Source organism: Telopea speciosissima, chromosome 2 (assembly GCF_018873765.1).
Source record: "Telopea speciosissima isolate NSW1024214 ecotype Mountain lineage chromosome 2, Tspe_v1, whole genome shotgun sequence".
NCBI lineage: Eukaryota > Viridiplantae > Streptophyta > Magnoliopsida > Proteales > Proteaceae > Telopea > Telopea speciosissima.
The window spans coordinates 55,559,039-55,575,653 of record NC_057917.1 but is presented as its reverse complement, the minus strand read 5'-3'; the positions used below and the strand labels follow the sequence as shown (position 1 = coordinate 55,575,653).

Here is a 16,615-nt window from a genome sequence, read left to right as displayed (position 1 = left end):
GTGACCTCTAGGTCACAATGGAGCAACCTTAATCGTTGCATCAAGGTCCACCCTCATCATGTATTGACATCTTAATTATCCTCGGATTTTTAGCCCTTAGTTTCTTTATAAATAAGTTTCACTTCTACATTGAATTTTCAAAGCTTTATTTTGTCATTAGCATTATAACTAAAGTACTCAACTCCAAAATTAACATCTACATCTCATCGCTACACTTTCAATGTTCATCTTCGTGCATGAGAACTTGTGGATTTAAGAGCATAAGAAGAGGGACACCTTTTCCTGCTCAAACTGTAGCAGGAAATGTTATTCGTATAGTAGTGGATCAGGGTATGCAACGAGCAGAAATCATGATAAAGGGTCCATGTCTCTCGAAAGAGACGCTTCGTAGAAGTGGTATACTATTAAGTTTTGTATGAGACGTAACCCCAATATATACTACATAATGGGTGTAGGAAGACCTAAAAAAATGTGTAAATTTTCTTTCTGGGAGTGTCCTGAGTCTTCCCCCGGATTGCAGAAATGGGTCGATCTGATCTATGAACAATGAATCTTGGGATCTACCCGATTATAAAATTTCAAACTGATCTAACCCAGCACGTGATGGAAAATTGTATCTTCTATTGATGATTGTACATTAATACTAATAAAGGTGCTGTGTACAAAAGCCTCTCTAAATTTTTTTTATATATATATATTTTTTGTGTGTGTGGATTACAATGTGGTAGGAAGGGATGTTGATGAGGAGGCAATTAGTCACGTGAAAAAACATTTATTAAGATCAACGTGAATTACATATGAATGAAGTTGAACATAACTCCTGGATCCATGAATTGGAATTTGACTAGATTATTATGTAGGTTACTGTTGGCGAAAAAATCGTAATACTCACACACAGGGGCACATGCACGTGGTGTAAATAGAGCGGGCGTGCCAGAACCTTTGCGCAGGTTCAAACGAGGCTGGTACGGCCTGTCTTAACTTCCAACTAGGACGAACCGGCCTGCTCTAACTGACGAACCGGCCTGTTCTGACTTTCGACCAGGACAAAACGACCTATTCTAACTTCCAGCCAGGCCCAAATGACCTGTTCTAACTGGCAAAATGGCATGTTCTAAGAGGCCAAAAACGGCATGTTCTGACTTCTAACCAGGACGAGAAGAGGATCCTTCGGTGCCTAAGTAGCTCTAAGGTCTTTTGGGTAAAAGAAAATGGCAATGAGAGAAGCAAAGGAAGAAGATAAAAAATCAAATTGTTGTTTGGCAATAACATAGCCATTGAAGACGCATACATTTGCCGTCTACGGACTGTTGAACATGTACAACTTGGTGTTAAACTACACTAACCACACCAAATCTCTTGTTGCCAGTAGCATATCCTTTGAAGTTCCCACATCTAGAGTGGTGATGATCTGTCGAAGCTTGCAAACTTGATTCTGATGGTTGTCTTCTGAAACACGGACCAAAAAATAATCCTTGATTGGTAGGAGATACCTTTTGAAACACGGGCCAAAAGACGATCCTTGATCGGTAACATCTTCCGAAACACGGACCAAAAGACGTATTGCTGGAGTTATTCTCCAAGCAAGATCTAATTGAATGCCCTTGAAACACGAGCCAATGAGACATTGGTGGCTGAAAGCCAACTCTAGCGAAAATTACAGGGCAAGATGAGAGATCTGCATTTTGAAAGATAAAACTCTGTTGTAGAGTGTGCTGTTGTTGATTGTGGTCCGTTCTTCTTTGCACTCCCTTCTTTTATAACTGCTCCCTTGGCGGGTGTGGTAGTTCCAGCAACTTCCATGAACCTCTTTAGGTGGTTAATCCATAATTTCCTGCCCCACCTTCCCACTTTGTCATTCAAAATCAAACTGGGAACTCTTTGATGGCAGTATGCAATGCATGGCCTTAGAGCACGCATAACCGAATCCCAATTTGTAAAATTTGGGTGCAAACAATGCCCCTCACAATCCCGTTTGAACGAGACCACATGAGTTCGAATGGGATTGTGGATATGCTTTTATAGTTTCAAGTTCGGCATATTGACTGAAATACAATGCCACCATCACTACTCGCTCGGTCTCCTTTTGTTGATTCCGGCTTGAGATCGATTCAAACAACATCACCATTCATTCACGTACTATCACCACCATCCTGGTTATTAATCTAAGTATAAACTGAAAACCCGATCCTACCCTATAGACGTTTTACATTTAACCGGCCATGTTCGGCCAAGAAGGCCAAGGCTGTGCCAATTTTATTGACCAAAAATTGGTTCGGTCTATGAAACCAAACATAATATTTTTTAGTAACCAAAAATAGGGTCGGTCTTGGCAAACATATTGATGACATCATATCTTGAGGTGGCCTGCCTTGAATAGTCTTCTTCGATCTCAAACTCTCAATGGAGATGAGAATGAACCAGCCTTGAGATAGTCCCACTTGAATAACCCAATAAACCAGCCTTGAGGTGGTCCCACTAATAAATGCATTCATAATCCTCAAAAGCCTTTTAGATAAGAAAACAGCCAAGTAGAATATTTCCCGTTTGATCGCACACATCAATGCCTTTGGAATGGCTTCACTACCCAAAAATACAAGATTGTATTCTGTCCTGGTAAGCACAGTTGTCTTTCAGAGAGTACTCCACCTCCAAAGTCCTGTGGTGCAAGGCCGATGGGTTGATGTAAATTGAAATTAAGAAGCAGGCCGAATATAAAGCTCTTGCCTTGACAAGCTCGACCGCATACAAAGAAGACCCCTATAGGCCATTTCACAAGCCGAGGTGTGGCGATGGCTTCAAGCCCCATCTTGAACTTTCCTTCCCCGTCACAGTCAAGTATCCATGGCGAAAAATATTCTAGTTTCGGCCATTTTCACATGAGTCACATAACTTCAAGATCGGTCTTCATTCCTCCATAGACCGATCTCTTTTGTTTCTTCATTAATCAGTCTTTTCAAACATCTCAGCATCTTGCATACTATCTTCTTTCTTTTTTCTCTTTTCAATGTTGCATGGGAAATCCAACATGTTTCTGGAGTGGGTACCTCACGTGTTCATCTTCATCAATCATGGTTGAAACATATGGATCATAGAGTAATGAAACCCATGTGTAGCAACACTATTGTAGATTTCAAGCCATTGTTTCAGTGACCGGATATGAGAACACTAGTCTCCATACGCCCCTATGGCAGGGTACCAATACCACCGATCTTGGACACCAGTGGCGATGACTGCGACGTTAGAATCAATTACATGGCGAAGCAATTGCGAATCAATTCGATGTCGTCTCCATCACCGTCACCGTTATGCCAGAAAATAAATTGGCAGAAACACGGCCCTCCGAATTCGAAGTTGCGAGCCGCACGATGCCAGAAAATAGATTCGTCACGCCACGTGAAGCGATGGGGTCAATAAGCGAATTTTGATTTTCTTGTGCAACGTCTTCCTCCTTATCAATTCTTTCAATCTCTGTGTCTCTGTTTCAGGTTTGCAAAACCATAAAGACTACGGACTTTAGGAGAAAGAAATGGTTGCCCCTTGCTAGGTGGCAACCAATATTTTTTATTTTTTATTTTTTGAAATCTCCATGCCACGTATGCCCATGAAATAGGATAATAAGTTTCAAACATGCCCAACTCCCAAGTGGTTATAACTGCAATCCACATTTGACGGTAAGTCACGTAACTATCTCCATGATGGTAAGTTACGTAACTACCTCCATGACATCAACAATCCACCGTGGCTTTCCAAACCCCAGCCACAATAATGGCGAGATGATCAGAATCAGTTACCCCCGGATAGAATGGCCGAGAGATATGGCCAGGCGTTGTCTGACCAATCCGATGCCATTTTCCCCATTGCCACCGTCGTCGATCTTTAATCAAATACACACGGCCCTTGGAATTTGGTCTTCCTCATTCCTTAATTCTTTTCTTCAAACCATTTCCAAGGACAATTATAATTCCACACCTTTTATTGCTAAAAATCAGCCGATTCCGGTTGATTAACCTTAATTCCACTCCAATTCAAATCAAAAGCGACAATGATCGATTCATTTGTCGATCCCATGTTTTGGAGCCTTACCAACTGTTGCTTTCATAACTAGGGTGGTTTGAATAGAGGAAGTGGTCGTAGGTGTGAATGGAGGAAATGGCATAATGGAGAGATGAGAGAAAAAAGAGAGATTTTAGGATGTTTAGGAGAGATGGAAGTAGTGGGTGGCATGTGGAGAGAAAAGACAGATAACTTAGGGAGAGAGGTGGTGGAAAGCATGTGGGAGAAGAGAGAGAGAAGGAGATAATGGGGAGATGAGAGAGAAAAGAGAGATTTTAGAAGAGATAAATGGGAATCGTGGAAGGCATGTGAGAGGGGAGAGAGAATCTAATTTATCTTCAACTACCCACGTCTCGTACTTCACTGAGCCAAGTAAATCGGCCTCTTGCTCTGAGTATACCTCAGATTTTTCCATTTTTCCCTCTTTTTTTGTAACAGCCTACTCTTTTGCAGAAAAAAGTGGCTATGCGGCAGATTTCTACTACCCTTACCCCTTGCTTGGTGTCTATAGTTTTTCGCCGAACAATAGGCTGACGACCAACCAAAACACCAGCAGCAAGGCCGGCACATAAACCGTGCCCCTTGAAGATGGGTTGCGGTTTCTCGATACTCGTTACAACAGGACTTGCCCCTGATTGAGCACATTTTCATTTCTTGATTTGGGATTGGATTCCCTTCATCGGCATTTCTTCTTCTTCGAACCATCATGATTTTGCTTTCTGGAGTTCCACCGGGCATGCCAAAATGTGTTGGTGGCGAAAATGTCCAACACTCTCACAGAATGGCGCAGGGTAGAATAGGTGCAGGGCATGCCAGAACCTTTGATGCAGGCTCAAACGGGCTGGGGATTTTGCCTATCTGACTTTCAACCAGGGAATCTAGGGTTCCCTCGTGCCTGAGTAGCTCTAAGGACCTTTGGGTTAGACTTCAAAGATATCAGTCTCGATGGGATTCTTAACAAAGCGCAAAAATGATTAACAGGAATTTGAATGATGCATAAAGACAAACACATAATACTAAATAACTGATTGGATAATGGAAAGTAAACAAGCCAAAATCATATCATACCAAACTGTTGAGGTGGACGAACTCCTGATTCCTCCTCCCAATGGTTAATCCGTTGACTATAACGTACACTTCCCAGAAAAGGAAAACAAAAGCAAAAATTGAAAGATAAGTACTGAAAGTAGTGTATTTGAATTGTTGCGTGCTACAATAGCTCATTGGCTTTTATAGATAATCTCAACTTTACTTGGTGGTTACCACCGCCTTTTCTCCCATGGTGGCCTTTGTGCCCTATTCCTTTGCTTGCCACGTGGCCCACTACTAAAGTGCTCCCTGATTATGTCCTTTTGCCCACGCAATTGTGGATGTGGTGGGCCTTATCCATTCTCCTTGGAAATAGGGAACGTTACTCCTGCTTGGACTCTCAATCACCTCCTTTGACCTGATCAGCCAGTGTCATTCCACCTGATGATGTGTCCAATCTGAAAATCGAACATGAAACGAATCCCAACAGTTACCCAGCCTGAAAATCGAACATGAAACGAATCCCAACAGTTACCAACAACGCCTTCCTTGCCAAGGAGTCAGCTACATGGCAACACATTGGCTAATGGGTTATTCTTGAAAGTCCTATACTACGACTTCACCAAACAGATAACTATTGGACATATCAAATGATCCTTTAAAGAAATTCTTTGTTTCTAAAACACCAAAGACCTCCGCCGCCGAAAAACAATACTTCTCTTTCAAAATATTTAGCGGATCGAGTATGTTGGTCAACGTTAACATGTTCTTCTTCGATATCTCATATACACCTATCATCATTTGACGCATGTGGGGCGCAGTCACAATCTTCCTCGTGTGAGTTAATTGTGCATTAATGACATGACATAGCCCCCCAATGGATTTAAACTCTAACTTATAGAATCCATTGGCCCATTTTAGCTGTTTCAACAAAAAGACTATTTAGAATTCAAATTAGAACCACAAAAGAAATAGAATAAAGAAAATCAAAAGAAAACCAGACTACAACTATCCATCTTCGGCCGGACCATTAGCAGATAGACAGTATGATCAATTAAATCTAAATCTAGGCCTCATTTGAACATCCCAATTAATGTCAGTTAAAATAAATCTAAGAGGCACCTCTCAAACAGTTGATATCCTTGAAACAGCAACATGTTTTGTCAATTTATCGATAATTACATTGACCTCACAAAAGTAACGACTAATGCTTCAAGTAATCTTGTCCAAATACCTTTTAGAATGCAGTCATTTTTTTCCTAAAACTCCATAAAATGCGTTCCTTGTTATTAATGTAAGCCACTATCGCTTTTGAGTCACACTCCACCCATAGACAATTAAGAGCCAATAGATTTGCAATGTTGATTGCTTCCAGGAAAGTAGCAACCTCTGTCCAATAATTAGATGCAACCACTTCATATGACATAAAACATCAAATAGCATTACCATTGATTTATTGATTGGAAATCAAATTCTTAATAGAACAACACATGTGAATGGTCTGGACCTGATAAGTTTAAAGGAACAACATATTTAAAATCATATATTTTTAGACCTCAATTCCTTTTTAATAAGATTCACTTCTTTTAATTTTTAAAATTTTATATTTAATATGATTTTTTTTTAAATAAAACAATTTGAGCTTTTGATTTTTAATATTATAACATATATAATTAGAAAACCTTATGCTTCACCAAGCAGTTGTCTACAAAGCCCATTGCGTAAGATACTGGCAAACCTTTTAGATATCTTCTTTTTTTTCTTTTTTTTCCTTTTTTTTTTTTTTTTTTGATAAACACCTTTTGGATATCCTTAAACACCAAACACCTCCGCCGCCATATTACCAAAAACAAAAAAAAAAAAAAAAAAAAAACAACACCTCTGCCTCCAGAAAACAAATCCTTTTCTTACAAAACATTTTTGTTGACCATAATGGTCAAACATGTTCTTTTGCTATCTCATGTACACCCTGTCATCATTTGACCCACGTGGGCGCCGTCACAATCTTCCTCTGAGAGCTGGGCATTAATGACAATATAGAATCTATTAGCCCATTGTCGCCGCTTCAATCAATAATAGACCATTTGGAATTGGAATTCAAATTAGAACACCCCAAAAGAGGAAAAAAAAAAAAAAAAAAAGGCAAAAGGAACAAAACGAAGTTGAATCATCAACACCTCTAAAACGCGTTCAAGCAAGCTAGCATCCACAGTTGGTACTACTCGTTCAACTATTTTAGCCCTATATAAAGGCACCCAAAACTTCCATTCTTGAATCATATCCATTATTTGGAGTAATAACAAAACGAAGCAATCCCAATACATACTTGTTTAAGTAAGTTTAGGATCGACGTACACTATGGATAATTATAAGCTTTTTGTCAGAGTTCTTGTGAGTCTCTCATCTCTTCTTTCATTTGTTTCTTGGGTGGCTAATGCTGACACCATATCATCATCATCTTGTACCCAAACACCATACCCTCAGATATGTAATTCTTTCATTACCTCTAATCCCTTAGCCACCTCAAAAGGTTTCCGTGATGTAGCCCTCACAGTCACTATGAACCAAGCTCAACTAGCCCATAATCACATTTCATCCATGGACTTGAGCTCTTTCCACCAGCTAGCCAAGGCAGCATGGGCCGATTGTGTGGAGCTCTCCAACGACACGATTAGCCAACTTAATCGTGTATTGTTGTCAAATAGTTGGAAAGATACTCAAACATGGCTTAGTGCAGCTGTTGCCAATCACCAGACATGCCAAAATGGGTTTATGGAGCTCAACTCAGCTTCATTCATGTCTTCTTTACCTTCCATATTATTGAGTGACTTCTCAAAGTTGCTTAGTAACTCTCTGGCTGTAAACAACCAGCAGGCAGCTTCAACACTGTCTGGCGGTCGTAAACAACCAGGTGGTGGTGCCAGACGCTTGCTTTCTGATGGATTCCCTTCATGGGTCTCTGCTTCTGATAGAAAGCTTCTCCAATCAACAACAGCAACAACAGCTAATATAGTGGTGGCTGCTGATGGGTCTGGTAATTACAAGACCATCTCTCAAGCTATGGCTGCTTCATCAAAGCTAAGGAGTGGGACTTCAAGATTTGTAATATATGTGAAGAAGGGTACTTACAAAGAGAACGTTGAGATTACAAAGTCAATGAAGAATATAATGCTAATTGGAGATGGGATTGGTGCTACCATCGTTACTGGCAGTAAGAACGTCCAAGATGGTTCCACAACTTTCAGATCCGCCACAGTTGGTAAGCTTTCCTTCTTGAAGCTTCTACTTAATTAATTATCAGTTTGAGATATGGATTAACCTCCTCTATTCCTCGTATGACTTACATCTCCTATCTTCACCTTCTCAGCTGCAGTCGGCGACGGCTTCATCGCCAAGGCCATGACCTTCCAAAACACGGCAGGACCTCAGAAGCATCAAGCGGTCGCATTCCGTTCGGGATCAGACCAATCAGTTTTCTACCAGTGTAGCTTCCAAGGATACCAAGACACCTTATATGTTCACTCCCAACGCCAGTTCTACCGCAACTGCGACATCTATGGCACCGTAGACTTCATTTTTGGAGATGCCGCAGTCGTGTTCCAGAACTGTAACATCTATGTGAGAAAACCCATGAGCAACCAGAAGAACACTATAACGGCTCAAGGGCGGTCTGACCCGAACGAGAACACCGGAATTTCGATCCATAATTGCAAAATTACAGCAGCTTCGGACTTGAAAGCAGTACAGAGTTCATATAAGACTTACTTAGGGAGGCCATGGAAGGAATACTCAAGGACTGTTGTGATGAAGACTTATCTTGATACCTTGATCGATCCTGCGGGGTGGCTCGAATGGAGTGGCAACTTTGCTCTGAGCACTCTTTACTATGGAGAGTACGCGAATACCGGTTCGGGCTCTAGCACAAGTGGTCGAGTGAAGTGGAAGGGCTATCATATCATGACCACCTCCGATGCCCAGAAATTCACAGTTGCAAACTTCTTGGGTGGTGGGTCTTGGATTGGAGCCGCCGGAGTCCCATACACTTCCGGGCTATAAATCTATAACTTGTGTGACACGAACAAAACGTTAACCATTCGATGGGCTCACTCTAAATTATTTGATTTGTAAATCTTTTTTTTTATTTTTTATTATTTTTGTATTGAATTGTCATATGGTTTGTGTTCAATTCCTTTTGTGTAGAGCTACGCGCGCAATAAAGATGATTTATTTGTTTGTTTATTTTTTTATTTTTTTTGGTAAGAATTTATATTTATTTATATAAATAAATAAATTGAGTATATATATATAGGTAGCACATATAATTGTCTTGCGGCCATAAGAAAATAGAACTACCCAACTATGCTTACGTACGTGAACCGTGAACGTTCCCTCCACATGCTCCTATTTGATGACTCCAAATCAGTGCCGCTTGAGAGTTGATTAGAACTGTCGACATACTAGCCGGCTAAGTTCTCTTCGGTCATTCAAGGTGAAGCCCTTGCTCATGCTCGTTGTTGTAGGTGACTGCATTGACAACCTGCATGTGGAGTCGGATTGCATTGAACTGGTGAATCTCCTATCTGATGACTCCAAACAATGCCGCTTGAGATTCTCCCGATCATTCAAGATATCCGTTTCTTAATTACTTGGGTGTTTTATTTATTTATTTTTATTTATTTTTTTTTAAACCCAAATATTCTCTGGGACCCGGGCTGGCCCCTAAGATTTTATTAAAATTAATCTAGAGAAACAGAATACACGAGGGGAGGACATACCCGCCTTACCCCTATCCCAAACGAATACTCAAATAGCTCACTCCACCGCTCAACAGCTCACACCCGCCCCTTACAAAGTGCTCTAGCATCTAATCACCGGCCCCCCAATTGCATCTTCGTGAACAATTTGTCGTAGTTCTTGGGGTAATTGTGACTCCCCATGGAAATTTAAGTCCCTTTTCCTTTCCCAGACTAATTTTGCTAGATAATCTGCCGCCCTGTTCCCCTCACGGAAAGTGAAGGTGATGACCGGGTTCAATAAGCTTATCAAGCTCATAACATCTTGGAACCAATACCAGCTTAGTTTCTTGTTTTGAATCTTGTTTTTTCTCCTTTATTCTTAGAGAACACAATTCAGTTGCTGACTCTCTAGCTCGGAAGGCCATGTCAATTGCGTGCTCGACAGTTTGGCCATTGTCCACTCCTTGGCTTCAGGATTTGTGTAACCTAGATACCTTGGCTTTATCAAGCTCTTCTTCTTAGTAAAATTTTTGATTACCCAAAAAAAAAACATTTTCTACACACAAGAAGATATTGGTTTAAATATACATACTTGATAGAAGTAGAATTACCCAACCACTTATAAATAGGGGTGTAAATGAATAGCCGAAATCCGTTTCCGTATCTATGTCCGTATCCGTTTAGCACTATCTGAATCCGTCCTAAAGCTAAACGGATGCGGATGCGGATGAGGATACGGATAGGCTATAGCTATCCGAAAAGTTATATTTACATGTAAACGGATAAAATATTCGATCCATATCCGTGTTCGTATCCGTTTAGCACTATCCAAATCCGATCCGTTTACAGCCCTACTTATAAATGGGTTCCTTCTACCATGTGGAAGGATTGCATGTCGTTGTTCAGACCATTAATATGGAATCCTCTAAATAGGTCATTTTCGAATTTAATGACCCTTGTCAACAACATGAACCACCATGTATGTATGTACAGCTCTTTTCGATTTCCCAAATAGATTAAAAAAAAAAATAGAATTTTAATTTCAAACTAATTTTAAAACATTATTTAATATGTAATGATGTTATATCAGACTTAAAAATTATGGCTGATACTTAACTTAGGGTAATGGTATAGTATTGAATTTTTATCATCTGTAGTTCCCCTATCTGGTACGGTTCCCTAGTACCTCTAATAAAAAAGGGGTGGACCCCAAGGGGGGACCAAAGTCGAACTCAAGACATTCAGTTTCCTTAGGCTGCATCCCTTCCCAATTACGCTGTCCGTTGGGGTTAAAATTCAATGTTTTTAATGATGCATCCAAGAATAGGGAATCAAAATGGTAATAATTGGTATCTTCTGATGGTCGATCATGAAGTGTAATAACTAATGATGCATTTGTTACAATTAAAATAGGAGAAATTCTAATTTTGGTTTGGAGGTCAAATGTTCACTTTCGTTAAGTCATAGTTATTGACTACAATGAGTCTCACTGCTATTGTTTTCAATTTGGATCAGTATCAGCCGATACCGATACTGATTATTATATCCATGCTCCGGACTCGGTAAAAGAAAAACTGGAGAGAACCGAGAGCTTAACCCGACCCATTTATTAAATTTCGCCATTTAGGCAACAAAGGAACCCTAGGCCGCCCTAGCCAACCTTACACGACCTTTCTGCAAATTGTGGTGGTGCTCAAAAAAACGAGCTCTTCGCCTAGCCATTGGCTATTCAAAAAGTTTCAAACTTGGCTCCTTCGCCTTGCAGAGGCTGTGAAATCGGAAGGTGAAAGAAAAAATGGAAGCCATTATGAGCGGTCACCGCTGCAACTCTCTTCCTGGCGCCGCCACCACCACTACCTTCGCTCCCACCTCTACCAGAAGAAGACGAGCAAACGCCTTCTCTGTACGCATGGGTCTCAAGGAAGATGGTCCTTCTCTGGCCGTCGTTGGTGTCACCGGCGCCGTCGGTCAGGAGTTTCTCCGTGTCCTCTCCGACCGCGACTTCCCTTATAAAAGCATTCGAATGCTTGCCAGCAAACGTTCTGCTGGTAAATACCTCACCTTTGACGACAAAGAATATGTCGTTGAAGAGCTAACCCCAGAGAGCTTCGATGGTATTGATATAGCTCTTTTTAGTGCTGGAGGTTCTATAAGTAAGCAGTTCGGTCCCATCGCCGTCCAACGTGGATCGATTGTCGTTGATAACAGTTCGGCATTTCGGATGGATGAGAAGGTGCCGCTTGTGATTCCGGAGGTGAATCCGGATGCCATGGCTCACATTAAAATTGGATCTGGTAAAGGTGCTCTCATTGCTAATCCTAATTGTTCCACCATTATATGTTTGATGGCCGCCACGCCCCTGCATCGTCACGCCAAGGTAAGGATTGGTGCGTTTGAATGGTTAGCGTTGGAATTGGGAGGTCGTAAAATGTAAATTCTTGTTTGTATGGTTCTGATGCATTAGCTTATCTGTTACTGAAATCAACTGAAATAAACACGGCCTAGACATTCCTAGCTCTGTAGAAGTATAAACTCAATTATAGTAGACTAACTTATACTCATCTTGCCGACAATAGGACAACACATGATATTATCACTGCAGAATTGCCCTGAAACCTTGAGGGCACATTACACACCATTTGAGAAAAATTCTTTGTATCAAAGGTTGACATGACTTAATAAGAAATTTTTTATTAGGGAGGGATATGGACATTAGATTGGAAAATATTGAACTTTGGGGTTGAATAAAGCAGGGGAATTTTATTTGAACTGGTTGTAGGCAATGAGTCTTTGACATTGCTACTATAGTGGAATTGGTTTCACTTCTTTTGAACCGTTGGGGTGTCTGCTTCTCTTGGCTCAATTGTAGTATTTAGGTGGTACTGCTTTTCTTCATTTGTTTGGAGACAGCTTTAGTGCTTAACAGCCTTTAGTAATGCATGCTGGATTTTGTGTCTTACCATAGTGCAGTTGGAGCTGACTTCATCCATTCTGTCTTGTTTGATGAATACAAGATCAGATTCCATTTGATATGCAAGATATATGCTTTTTCCTGCTTCTCAACTGACAAACAGACCCATCAGTTGAGCTATCTTTAAAGTATTTGTGGTCATTGAAATATTATACACTTCTTACTGAGTTTTATTTTTTTCACCTGTAAAAAATTGTGCCTCTTCTTTGTGGATGACCAACTGGGTGGATGGTGATCACAAGTTTCAAATGAACTAATGAACAATCCCACCAGGCCCTTACATGATATTGGCATTTTCAGGTATTACGAATGGTTGTTAGCACATATCAAGCAGCTAGTGGTGCTGGTGCTGCTGCAATGGAAGAGCTTGTTCAGCAAACTCGTGAGGTTTTCTTCTACTCCACTACATCCTTAATATTTTCCTCTCTTTTTTTGTCCAACAATGATAACTTTACTGCTGAATTATCCTTACAAAATGGGCTTTTTAATGTGTATGATATAAGGTTCTGGAAGGGAAACAGCCAACTTGTAACATTTTTAAGCAACAGGTATGTTTCTATTCTAAATTTTGCGAGATTAATATTAGACCAGTCTATCTGTTCACAATGGTTCACCACTTAACACCTGCAATTTATGCAGTATGCTTTTAATCTGTTCTCACACAATGCACCTGTCCTCTCCAATGGGTACAATGAAGAGGAAATGAAGTTAGTGAAGGAAACAAGAAAAATTTGGGTATGTATTAGGACTAAACATTATTGTTCTCAGTTATCAAAGTTGCTCAACTTTCTTCTTTTTTCTCTTCGTTAATAGAGGCCATTGACCATCTAATCTACGTAAAATACTTTTTTCTAAATTTAAATGCAGAATGACCCCAATGTCAAGGTGACTGCCACATGCATACGAGTTCCTGTGATGCGTGCACATGCTGAGAGTGTTAATCTCCAGTTTGAGAAACCACTTGATGAGGTAAAACTGTTAAAATATGGATTACATATAACCGGATAACACGAAGTTGCTTAAAATGTCACTTCTCTGTGTCTCTGACCAATACCGGTACAGAATGATTACTATTAATTTCTGCTGGCATCCTCTTGACCTCTTCAGAGGTTCTTAATTTGTAATTTGATATTTACTGGTATTACATTTGCTTCACCTCCTTGCATGACTCCTGAACCTTTATTCTTTGGTGAAGAAAATGAGAGCATGTTCTGTTTCACTGACTACCTCAGTCTTTCCATCGCCGACCTCAAACTGCTCAGCAAGTAACCTGTTGCATTTGACAAACAGATGACCAAACTCTTTGCCCCGTGAGCTATACATGCTCTCAAGCAAATTGAAACCTTGATAATGTGTTTCCTTGTGGAAAGCATTTTTTTTTTTTTAATTAAAAAAATAAATAAATACTATATCCAGGATTAGTGATGCTACTGTCTTTGACCATTCTTATGCATTATCTTTAAGTTCGTTGCCACACCAGTTACTTTTAATTATGTCATGATTCATTGATAGCATCATACTTTTAGTTCACTATGTATGCCTTTTTTTCCCTAAGTGTTATTTCATCCTTCTGGACTTGAATTTTGTTGCTTGAATTTGAAGCCATCTACAAGAGAATATCATGAAACTTCCATTGATCTCTCCCCTTCTTCTTGATAAATAAATAAATATATATTCTGATTTCTTTAAACTCTGAATTCATGTTATTATCATTGTGTAGGACACAGCTAGGGATATTTTGAAGAGAGCTGCTGGTGTAGTTGTTATTGATGATCGAGCTTCCAATCATTTTCCCACCCCTTTGGAGGTGTCAAGCAAAGACGATGTTGCAGTTGGCAGAATACGCCATGATTTGTCTCAGGATGGAAATCATGGGTAAGACTGATCAATATCACACACTCTTTCCTACTTTTTAGCTTCCGCACAACCCTTTGTACTAAAAGAGAAAACCCCAAACAGGTTGGACATCTTTGTATGTGGTGATCAAATACGCAAGGGTGCTGCTCTTAATGCAATTCAAATTGCAGAGATGCTGCTGTAGTTTGGACATGGTTCTGGAAATGAAGCCTCCTCTAGAGATGTTTGTTTTTGGATATGAATACCTTTGGATGGCAAGATGAAGCAATTTTGGGTGGTTTATGTTGTATTATCCCGAAGCAATTTTGAAGGAATCGGCATTTTGTTATAAATATTTATCATTTAGATTTTCTGGATGTAGTTATATAATTTATGAGTTAGAATAATTAATGTCAAATGTGTGATCTGAAGAGAAGCACTGTTAGAACCATTTTTCCATTTTAAAGTGAATGCATCCTATCTTTTTTGTGCTTCATCTTATTGGTGTGTCCCCAGTCCATAGGGTTTATTTTTCTTTTTCTAGAACAAGGCATGGCTTATGTTCAGCATGAAATGGAGGTATTAATTTGCTGAATTTATTTCAAAGATTTTTAAATCAACTGATTTTGCTTTCATCGTTTTGCGATCTCCATTTTTATTAATTCACTTATTAATTGGATGAAATTTTGAGATCTCAATTTACCCGAAGTATTGCAGCATCATTCTTCTGCACAAACAATTTCAAGGTAGCATGTTGAATAGGCAAGCTTGCACTTGATTTACCTGAAAGATTAGTATAAGGCTATAAGCAATTGTAACCCTATGAGAACATATCATTTACTCAATCCTCATATTCTACTTGTGGATCAGAAAGTTGGACTGAGTGAGGTACAAATAAGAGTCAAGACAGGTGGAAATAATGTCAAGAGACGCTCATAGAGATTTCCTTTCTGAACTTAGATTAGTCTGATAATAAAGGTTCTTACAAGAGTAGTTCCCCATATCTTTCTTCAGCAATCGATTGAATCTTTTGCATAGTTATGAACTATTATTCATCAGGGATTATCTATTGGAACTCGGAATCGAGTCTGGGACTGCAAATATCCTTACATTGTTGTGGAGTCCCATATCTGTGATGGTTATCTTTCGGGGTGTCAAACAGTCGGTTCAATCCTATTTTGATCAGTTTAATTTAATTTTATGAATGTATTGAGCCAAATCGAAGCCAAAACGTTTAGGTGCTATTCAATTTCGGTTTTTTATTGGTTTTTCTAAACGGGTTCTCATCGGTCGGCTATTGCCTATCAATTTGTTCTTGTTTTTGTCTATATACCAAAAGAAACAAAGACTAAGTATTTTAAAAAAAATAAATAAATAAATAATCAGTTTTTTTATGGTTTCAGTCAGAATGATCGGTTTCGATTTTATGCCGGTTCCTAAGACTCAAAACCAAACACAATCGATTTGATATTCGGTTTGGTTTTTTTCGGTCAGTTCTGACCGGTATCAAGCTGAGCTTAGTAGCGACGGAACCATTTAAGTACCTGCATCATTTTGTATCGATGCTGTTCATACCAATTCAGTTTTTGCACATAAATAGTCTCACACTTCATTCATCTGTTGATGAGTGTGTGTGATAGCTCATAGGGAGACATTGCGGCCCCAAAACAAGAGAGAATTAGCTTATATTCAGTGAGGCATCCTTATGTGTTTGGTTATTTAGCCTATGTTTCAGTTATACTCACATGTCAAGTTTCAATTCAATCAGAATTTGTCAAATGATAAAAAAAGGTATTGAGAAAATGAAGATTTGTTATGGGACTACCGTGGGGTGCATAGACAAACACGAGAGGTTATGCCTTTAGACCAGAAGATATATTTGAATATTGGTCTCCAATTTGACATATGACCAATCCACATCATATCCTAAACATGTAATGGTAAAAAATTGTCACTTTACTCTTCCATGTGACAGAATTTAAGTAAT

At 39.5% G+C, this 16,615-nt stretch overlaps 2 protein-coding genes across 3 annotated transcripts; both read left to right on the top strand.

Annotated features, from left to right (window-relative positions):
- Positions 1-7,442: 7,442 nt before the first annotated feature.
- LOC122649663 (pectinesterase-like) lies at positions 7,443-9,207 on the top strand. Its single transcript, XM_043842897.1, has 2 exons — positions 7,443-8,344; positions 8,453-9,207. The coding sequence occupies exons 1-2, from the start codon at positions 7,444-7,446 to the stop codon at positions 9,139-9,141; spliced, it is 1,590 nt and encodes a 529-aa protein (XP_043698832.1). The 5' UTR covers position 7,443; the 3' UTR covers positions 9,142-9,207.
- Positions 9,208-11,546: 2,339 nt separating this feature from the next.
- On the top strand, positions 11,547-15,041 carry LOC122652490 (aspartate-semialdehyde dehydrogenase-like). 2 transcript variants are annotated; one of them, XM_043846242.1, is made up of 7 exons: positions 11,569-12,198; positions 13,093-13,179; positions 13,296-13,340; positions 13,432-13,527; positions 13,660-13,761; positions 14,513-14,667; positions 14,752-15,041. In XM_043846242.1, exons 1-7 carry the CDS (start codon positions 11,617-11,619, stop codon positions 14,831-14,833), a joined length of 1,149 nt encoding a protein of 382 aa, XP_043702177.1. In that variant the 5' UTR covers positions 11,569-11,616; the 3' UTR covers positions 14,834-15,041. The 2 variants fall into 2 exon arrangements, with proteins under 2 accessions (XP_043702178.1, XP_043702177.1); XM_043846243.1 differs by lacking the exons at positions 14,513-14,667; positions 14,752-15,041 and adding an exon at positions 14,347-14,463 and having other exon boundaries at positions 11,547-12,198.
- The last annotated feature ends 1,574 nt before the right edge of the window (positions 15,042-16,615 follow it).